Raw genomic sequence first — 10,157 nt, 5'->3', positions numbered from 1 at the left:
CTTTGTGTATTCGCCACAACATTCATCAGGTTTGCTTTTCCGTTTAGTTCTTCTGAACATTGTTCTTGCACTCAAATGTCATGTAGCCTACCTGAACTATAAGCATCAATCATCATGATGAATGGATTTATGTGTCAGAATGTAGTAAAAACACATCTCTTCAGTACATTTTTCTCCATCAGTAGCCTAATACCAGATCACCGTCTCTAAAAATATAGTCTTAACTTGTAATTAACAGATTGGCTGGTATGTATGACAGAAATGGGGATATACATGTTGACATTTCTTAAGAAATAAATCATGATGTCAAGCTATTCTGACTTCAACTGTCAGAACATGCAAATTCATGGCCCGACCCATTCTGATGAAAATATTTCACTCAGTGCATTCACTTGTAATTGCATGTACATGTATTCCCTTCTGGCAGATTTCTTTTGAGAAAGAAAATCGTTTTGTCTAATGTAACTTCAACAATTTCCAAGGTAAAATGTATTGTTTATATGAACTATAAATCATTTAGATTTTCACTCTTTGATGTAGTTGTTTTTTAATTTTCATGTTGCTTGGACCACATGTCTTACATAAAAGATATATATATATATATATATAATTTTTTGTGTCCATACAATGAAAGTCTGTGGAAACCAAAGCTTTTTGGTTACCAACATTCTTCGAAAAATCTTTTTTGTTCCACAGTAGAAAGAAAGTCATAAAGTTTGGAATGACATGAAGGTGAGTAAATGATGACAGATTTGTCATTTTTAAAATTCCTTTCATAGTTATTCTTTTTTTAAAAGAGTTTCATCCGGGGTCGCTAGTGCGCATGCTTGAGGTATAGACGCGTTTAGTCAGGGCTCCTCTCCGAGGCCTCGATAAAGTTATTATTTTGCCGTGTTTTATTTTGTTTTGAACTGTTACAGAGTGTCTTACTTTTTTTTTTTCAAAGTAAACCTGTGTTATAACTTGAAAATGCCGAAGCCGAATGCCTCTAATAAAGTTAAGAACGCTGATGACCAAGTCACTGCAGCTACTGCTAAACCTAGCAACTCGCCCGGCAAATCTGAGAAACTACCGGACACTGCTTACGCTATGTGTAAGGAGATCTGCAAAGAGATGTCCGAGTCCATTTTGCGGGGAGTAAATGCCCGTTTTGATGCGTTTGAGCTTAGGCTATGTTTACATGGAAACGATTCTGAAGAGAAAACGCAAAAGTGGCGTTGCGTCATCACTTTTTATTCTGCGTTTAGACGAGCTTTTTGTGTGGGAAATCCGCGTGCAGATGGTGACGCAAAAGTCTGTGAAATTCAATGTAGTATGCACTCCAGGTGGCAAGGAGTGCATACTATAACAACACCAAGTCCACGCGCCTGCGTACAACCTTCACTGTCAAGCAGACATTTGCGTTTTTACCGTTTACACGGGAACGCGGCGGTGGAGCGTTTTTAAGATTTCCACTCTGGAGGGTGGTTTCACTTTTTTGCGTTTTTAAGCCTCAAAAACGCCGTCGCCGTGTAAACGAAAGGCACATCCGATAAAATATTTTTACGTTTTCACCCGCGAGCGTTCTCGTGTAAACAGGGCCTTAATTTCCAGAAGCTTGTGGCGTCGCAGGCTGAGCTGCAGGCCCGGGTGGCTAACCAAGAGTTGGCTACAAGTGACTTTGAGGCGCGAATAACCGAGTTGGAAACCAAGTATTCAGAGCTGTCTAAACAAAACAGTCAGCTCCGCGCTAAAGTTCTGGATCTTGAGGCTCGGTCTCGGAGGCACAATATTAAGATCGTGGGGATACAAGAGGACGAAGAGGAGGGTAAACCCACTGAATTTTTCTCCAGACTGATTCCTCAACTGCTTGGGGAAGAGCATTTCCCTTGCCCAGTTAAAGTGGATCGAGCGCATCGTTCTCTCCAGCCTAAATCTGCAGTTGGTGAGAAGCCGCGTACTATCTTGGCTCGCATCCACCATTTCCAAGAGAAGGAGCTGATTCAGCGCCGTGGGAGAATGCAACCACTGGAATACAAGTGGAGACGGGTGCTGATCTTTCCCGATTATACCGCAGAGGTTATGTCTCAACGGAACGCCTTTCGGGAAACAATGCAAGCCCTGCGCAAAAAGGCAATTAAGTTTATATTGCGGTACCCGGCTAGGCTGCAAATTCACCAGCATGGAGAGAGGCCGCCTACAGTCTTTGATGATCCGGCGATGGCAGCGCGATTCGTGGAAAAGTGCGGTGAGAAATCCGGAGAGTAGACTTGATAGTGGTCGATTACAATTTTCTTGTGGTGTTCGCTCTCACAGCGGGTGGCTAGTCGCTATTGACCGCACAATGCACTCAACTGTAACAATTGCGATTGTATTGCGTGCCTAATCTGTCATATGGGTTGTTCTCGTATCGGTTTTATGAATGCCCAATCTCAGTTTCAGTGTACATTTTCAGTTAATTATTATTATTATTTTCTCTTCTTTCTTAAAAAAGGAAGAAATTCTGACCCCCTTTTTTATTTTAAATTAATTCATTTTACTTAATTCATTTTATTTATTTATATTTATCCATTTATTTATTTGTTTTCCTTTCTTTAAATTTCTTTTTAAAATTATTATTATTTATTTTTATGGCAATATATTCTCTGTATCCACATGTCTGAGGCCTTGGGGAGGTGTTCTTTTTTTTTCCCCCTTGAGGTGTTGTTTTTTGATAACTGCCCGGCAGCTCCTTTCTGGATGGAACTGGGAATTTTGTGTCTGGTTCTGGTTGACACGAAGGCGGGTGGGATAAGTTCTGAGTTGTTGTCCTTTTTGGCTTGGACTTATTATATTTTTATTTGCGGTCTCTTTATTCGTCTGTGTTTTTTACTTTTTTGTTTAGTCCTTTACAATGTTGTGGTGAGCAGGACGGCCGAGGGACGTGAGAGAACGTCGCGAGGCCGGTGGTGCGATTGCTAATGAGCAGCACCTGTGAAGCACACCGGTCTCGCATCTCTCATACACTTCGTCGCTCCCCCTTTATGCCTCCGCTCCTCCGTGAGAGATGCGAGACCGGTGTGCTTCACAGGTGCTGCTCATTAGCAATCGCACCACCGGCCTCGCGACGTTCTCTCACGTCCCTCGGCCGTCCTGCTCACCACAAATGTATTCTTCTGATGCTGCTAGTCATGTTATGTTATCAAAGATGCCCATTCCAGGATTTAACTCTTTTTTTTTTTTTTCTACATGCCAAGGTCTTCTGATAGGGCATTGACTGAGGGGAAAAACGTGACATTGGTCTCTTGGAACGTTAAGGGGCTTGGACATGCTATAAAAAGAGAAAAAGTATTTAGACACCTTAAATCATTATCATCAGATGTGATTTTTCTACAAGAGACCCATATTAAAGCGACTGAGCAGCGTAGATTGAGGTGCAGTTGGATATCACAGGTCTATCAATCTCCGTTCACTTCCCATGGGGTGGCCATTCTTTTTCGGAAAAACTTTCCATTTAAACTTTCCTCTATGACCACTGATCCTTATGGCAGATATATTATTGTATCTGGAACCATAAACTCGTTCCCGCTGACTTTCTTAAACATTTATGGTCCAAACACTGACGACCCTAATTTTTTCAAGAAGGTTTTTGACCTACTCCCTGATGAGAATAATTCCAGAATAATAATCGGGGGAGATTTGAAGCCCTTACTTGGATAGACTATCCACTCGTCCTCCCCCCGGAATTGCGTCTGTACAGGCCTTAAACAACCTGCTGAAAAGCAGAAATTTGGTGGACATTTGGAGAGTTCAACACCCTACTGATAGGGATTATTCTTATTACTCCCATGTCCACAAATCGTATAGTAGAATAGATTATTTTTTGGTTGATTCTCAGTTAATTTCACAGGTTACTGATAGCAAGTACCACAGTATATTGATATCTGATCACAGTCCCCTGACCATGTCTGTTGACTTCTCTCTTCCTAAGCAGTCTTATTCATGGCGTTTTAATCCATCTCTGCTTACTGATAGTAAATTTGTAGAATACATTACTACCAAGCTGAAAGAGTTTATAGAGTTTAACGATAACAGGGAGGTGTCAGATTCTACTCTCTGGGAGACTTTGAAAGTATACGTGGGCATATTATTTCTTATGAATCTGCTTCCAAAAAGGAAAGAGAGAAGCGACTTTTAGAGATACAAACTGTTCTTCCTACCCTTGAATTGGCATATCAGGAGTCAAAATCATCTGAGGATTATAACAAAATAATGAAGCTTAAGTACGAGTACAGCTGCATTCTTGGTGGTCAAATAAACAACCTTTTTTTGAGAATGAGGCAGAGACACTTTGAAACGGGGGATAAGCCCGATAGGCTCTTGGCGCGACAGCTCAAAGGGACTCAGGCTTCCAGGTCGATCTATAGCATTAAGTCTAAAGAGGGAATCCTTTTAACTAACCCCAAGGACATTAATGCCCGCTTTAAGGATTTTTACAATGAACTTTATACTTCTAATAGTACAGCCACTCATTCTGATCTAATGGATTTTTTTGACTCTCTTGAAATTCCTAAGCTTGGCGACGCTGCCAGGGCCGACTTGGATTCTGACTTTACTTTAGAGGAGATAGTCAACGTTGTGAAGTCATTTCCAAATGGGAAGGCAGCGGGGCCAGACGGATTCTGTACTGAATTTTTTAAGAGATTTTGTGATATCCTTGCCCCGCTCCTCCTTAGAATGATAATCTGTTCTAAAAAAGAAAATATTCTGCCTAGTACATTGTACAAAGCCAATATCTCTCTTATTTCAAAGAAAAATAAAGATGAAACTGACCCATCCAGCTATAGGCCAATTGCGCTTCAGAATTTTGATAGAAAAGTAATTACTAAAGCGTTAGCTATTCGGCTTAACAAACATTTACCCTCTATCATTCACCCTGACCAGACTGGATTTATCCCTGGTAGATTCTCTTTCTCTAATGTACGTCGCCTCCTCAACACAATATATGCCAATCATGCAAAAGCTAATGGGGCAGCAATCCTATCTTTGGATGCGCAGAAAGCTTTTGATCAAGTCGAATGGCCTTACATGTTCGCATCATTACAAGGGTTTGGATTTGGTGAGACATTTATATCGTGGGTCAGATTAATGTACGCCAGGCCAATGTGCTCAGTTTTAACTAACACAGACAGGTCGCCTAGGTTTCCCTTGCACCGCTCAGTGCAACAGGGGTGTCCCCTCTCACCTGCCCTTTTTGCCATTGCAATAGAGCCTCTTGCCCTAAGTATAAGGCGTCATACAGATATCAAGGGTCTTGAAGTGGGGGGGAGGGAGGCTCTTATTAGTCTGTATGCTGACGACATAATATTGTATTTATGGAACTCTGAGAGATCAGTTCCCATTCTCTTAGATTTAATTACTTCTTTTGGGAGACTAACGGGATATAAAATTAATTGGTCAAAGAGTAACTTTATGCCTCTCTCTGATACTTACAGGCCTGGATTTTTGGAGAATAGTCCGTTTAAGATAGTTAGGGATCATTTTACGTATCTCGGACTGACAATCCCCAAAGATCCCAAATTAATATTTAAGTTGAATTTTGTGGAGTTTCTTTCTAAGCTCAAAAAAATATAGGGAATTGGAAAATTTTACCTTTGTCTATGATTGGCCGTATAAATTCAATTAAAATGGTTTCTCTTCCTAGATTCCTATATCTATGTCAAAATCTCCCTATTTTTCTTACCTCTGCCTTCTTTAAGGAACTGGATTCTATAATCCTGTCTTATTTTTGGAATTATAAAACCCACCGGATTTCTAAAAGTCATCTACAAAAATCCAAGTCTTCAGGTGGTCTGGGTATGCCAGTATTTAAACATTTTTATTATTGGGCTGCCAATATTAGGGCTCTAATGTTCTGGCTGAAGGGGGCCTCAGGGGTTTGATTACCCGGGGCCCCCTTCAGCCAGAACATTAGAGCCCTAATATTGGCAGCCCAATAATAATGTTTAAATTATGGGTACAAATGGAGACTAACCTGGCTGTCGGCACCTCCCTAACGGCACTGTTGTTCTCCAAATTGGATAAGCCTAAAGAGTTAAATAAATTAAGCTTTGTTTTGAAAAATTCAGTAAAAATTTTAAATCAGGTGAGAAAAGTTTTGTCGCTGCCGGAGACCTCTGTTCACATGCCAATTTGTTACAATCAGTCCTTTTTACCCCCATGGTCTGATAGAACTTACCATATCTGGAGGGAGAAGGGTTTAGGTTCCATTAAAGATCTTTATGTTGAGGGGCGGTTTGCATCTTTTAATCAGTTAAGAGAGAAGTTTGATTTGCCTCATGCACATTTTTTTCGTTATTTACAAATCAGACATTACGTGAAGTCCAAAATTTGTAATTTTGAACTCCTCCCAGAGAAACATGTCTTTTTCGATGTTTTTTTTAATCCTCCTGACTCTAGGCATCTTATTTCTAAATTTGTTTGTTTATTTGGAAGCTGCCTCTCAGCCCCTACTGCAAGGTTTAAAGAGGCCTGGGAGGAAAACCTATAGGAGTTGAGCTCTCTGATGACACGTGGGACAGGTGCTTGGCTACGATACATGCCTGTTCAGTCAACAGCAGACATCAACTGATCCAATTTAAAGTTATCCACCGCTTACATTAGACTAAATCTAAGTTGCATAAAATGTACCCCTCTGTTTCACCAATGTGCGACAGGTGTAAGGTGGCAGAGGATACAACCTCTCCTGCTTTCTGGTTTTGCCCTTCATTGTGTTTTTTGGACAAGCATTTTTGACTGGTACTCTAAGGCTTACAATATGCCTCTTTCACCGGATGCTGAACTTGCCATCTTCGGCCTCTCACATCGTACCTCTTGCCTTTCAAGTGCATTGCAACAGTCCTTGATGCTGGGTATGGTCGTGGCTAAGAAACTTGTGCTCAAGAACTGGAAGTCACCCTCACCTCCTTCCTTCCAGATGTGGATAATGGACATGATCTCTGTCATACAGATGGAAAGACTTCGACTTTTAAGGACTGATTCTTTAGAAAAGTTTTCCGCTGTTTGGGGTTCATTTCTCGGGTATTTAGACAAATTAACAACTCAGTCGGCCCCCAGTGACTTCTCTAATGTTTAGGCTGTATATCCCTTCTGGGCACCTAGTCTGTAAGGCAGCTTTTTACTAATGTACTTTTGTATATTGGACAACCCCCCCCCCCCCCCCCCCCCCCCCCAATTTTTTCTTTTTTTTTTCCCCTCTCTCTTGTGTGTGTAGTCCTTGCCAATGTTGTTTGTTTTGTGTTTTAAAAATCCTTTAAAATAAAGTATACAAAAAAAAAAAAAGAGTTTCATCCTTGAGGCTGTTTTCTTTATTATGATATAGGGATTGTATCATCAGCCTGACATTCTTACTTTATGTCCCCTCAAAAATATCAAAATAACATATCAAAATTAAATTTAAATCAGAAATTTAAAAACGGCTTATCATAGAATGGGTGCATTTAAGTCATTCTATACGGAACATAAGTTTATAGATCACATCATTGTCCCATTATGTCATCAAAGCTAATACTGAAGATATGGAAAAGTGGAATACTAGTAATAAAGAAGGATACAACACATCATCTGATGTCATATACCTCAATATAGGCTATGCTTTCAAAGGTGAATTGGCAATTATTTGTTCACCTCAGACAGATGATAGCAGAGGATTGTGATCTTGGGTAAAATCTTTAGGTACATACATCTAATGGTCCTGAGAGGAAGCAACAGACTCCTCTCCAGCAATAAAATCAAAAGCACTGCATCACAGCCTTTCACCGTCAGTTCATTTGAATCAATACGATAGTTTAAAAAAATATCACTTATTGATGGCACATCATATAATATTACATTAGAACAAATGATTAGATGAGAACTTGGGTGCTGACATGAATAAAAAAAAAAAGTGCTAATTCTTTTTCACAGACCACGTACATGTTAATGTTGTTTCCCATTAGTTAAGTGCCATGACTTTCCTGATCATATGGTTTTGTAATGTTTGCTATGTTAAATAGAATAAAAACTATTGAATTTCCCATGCCATGTTCTGTTTACTGTCATGTCTGACGTATTCGGCTTAAGCATGCTCCTCCTCCTGAACAATAATTATCCAAATCCATTGATTAACGCTTTTGTTTTTTACCTGCAAATTAAATATAAGGGGCCTGACCAGATATTTTGTATTACAAGGTTTTATTCTTACACTCTGTTAAAACGTTTCTGGCTCAGCACTATTAAGGTACTGTATATCAGTTTTTACTTTTAATATCCTTTATATTTCCATCTTAAGATAATCTGTCTTTGGAATTTGATATCTGGTTTCTAGCTGGTCGTTAGCTGGAATAAGTTTGTATTGTTCTGATCTAAGTTGGTCTGATCTATTTGCTGGCACACCATCTTGGATTAGCTACAAACAAGCAACCAGTCGGTCACTTCAGTTGGCTTTTGGAACATGGTGAATGGTTGATCAGCTAATAACTAGTCTGAACCAGCTATAAACTATCTACCATGTTCCAAATTTGTTTTAAACTAACATGGATTTCCAGCAGAAATGGGTTGTTTTTATTTAACTTTATTTTTATTTATACTGCTTTTAAATACTTGCAATAATTCTTCACAGAAATGATGGCCAAGTGCATTGTATTGACCGCTATAGTGATGCTGGCAGTGGCGTGTGTGGCTTCTCCTCTGTCCAAAAACAAACCTGCGAACACAAAGGAAATGGCAGGACTTCCAGAGAGACCACCTGAGACACCTGAGAGACTGCAGGCCCTTGTGAGGCGTTCATTGCAGCTATCGGAGGATCAGCGCGAACTCATGTCCCGGCAGCTCTTACAGGCACTATCAGGTGCGTGTCTCTGAAGATATAAACATGAGAAGAAACAAAGCCTCGCTCTTACTTGCTGTTCTTCGTGTTTTGGGCAGAAATCATCCAACGAGAGGACTGCGTTACAGATTACCAAGGCTGGGTAGATTTTGGGCGCCGAAGTGCAAACTGAGACTGTATGCAAAGTAGTTAAAACTCTGTACTGTGATCTGTCAATAAATATATTTGCAACTATATGTGTTTGTGTCATCAGATTGCGAATTAATTTGAAAAATTATGTACACTCACGTGAGATAAAGATGAAGACACTGTCTTCAAGACTGTCATAATAGTAGCTGTATAAAAGCTGTATTATTATACATGGAGTGGGTGGCCATACTTTATCTCAGTAATTTTTTTTGTTTTGTTGCTAAATTAATTATAAATGGCTGGCTGCAAATAACATACAGTATAACGACTACAAGCATCAACCAATTTGGCATCAAAAAAATAGATACAATTCCTTTAAAAAGTCTGTCCTCTTGATGGTCAGTGAATAGCGTGGATTATTGCAGATAAGAAGCTCTGTGACCAACGAAGATTTATGATTCTTTCACGTTTTGTTCATCATGATAGTCTTCACAAATGAACACAACTTTTATGAATTTAAAAGCCTAAACACAATCGCCAGAAGTATAAAGTTCAAAGTAGGCTATAAACAAACTGGACCACATGTAACTATTATTGATTTATTTTATGTCGTTGAATAAAACAATGGTTTTCAAATCCTGGTCCTGGGAACCCATCGCTCTGCACATTTTTTATGTCTCTCCTACCTGACATAGGAAACACTGACTTGTTTCCCAGCTGCCTTATCAGGCAATGACCTCGCAAGATTTTTAACGGTGAACCCCCTCGGAAAGCGTTTGGGCTAGATTTGGCCGTGAGTGGGCTAGTTTTGATTACCATTTGGGCAGGTAAAATGTACCAAAGGTGTTCTGGGAAGACCAACCTCCAGCCAAACAAATGTCTTCAATCACCATCCTTTATCTGAAAGCCTATGAAGAAGCCTTACTCCTAGTTGAGTGAGCATAAACTCCAATGGGACAAGTCTCATTTTAAGAAACAATTGCTAACGCTGTAGCTTCCACAATCCAGTGAGACAAGCGCTGATCAAAAGTGAAGCTGACTTAGAAAGTGGCAGATCGAAAGTGCGACCTCCAAAACAGACAAACTTTAACAGTCTTTTACGAGTTCACACTTACAAATAATCAGATCAGAGTAAAGTAGTATGCATATTTAGTGATGTTAGGTCTGACACCGACTCTCCGAAGCTTGCTTCAAACTCGATCGG

At 39.9% G+C, this 10,157-nt stretch overlaps 1 protein-coding gene across 1 annotated transcript; it reads left to right on the top strand.

Annotated features, from left to right (window-relative positions):
- Positions 1-8,175: 8,175 nt before the first annotated feature.
- LOC130086644 (gastrin/cholecystokinin-like peptide) lies at positions 8,176-9,058 on the top strand. The gene is made up of 3 exons (XM_056252743.1): positions 8,176-8,236; positions 8,618-8,845; positions 8,923-9,058. Exons 2-3 carry the CDS (start codon positions 8,620-8,622, stop codon positions 8,994-8,996), a joined length of 300 nt encoding a protein of 99 aa, XP_056108718.1. The 5' UTR covers positions 8,176-8,236; positions 8,618-8,619; the 3' UTR covers positions 8,997-9,058.
- Positions 9,059-10,157: the final 1,099 nt, after the last annotated feature.

The sequence above is a fragment of the Rhinichthys klamathensis genome, unplaced genomic scaffold (assembly GCF_029890125.1).
Source record: "Rhinichthys klamathensis goyatoka isolate OS25496 unplaced genomic scaffold, OSU_Roscu_1.1 h1tg000098l_1, whole genome shotgun sequence".
In the NCBI taxonomy this organism is placed as follows: Eukaryota; Metazoa; Chordata; class Actinopteri; order Cypriniformes; family Leuciscidae; genus Rhinichthys; species Rhinichthys klamathensis.
This window is presented reverse-complemented; position numbering and strand designations above follow the sequence as displayed.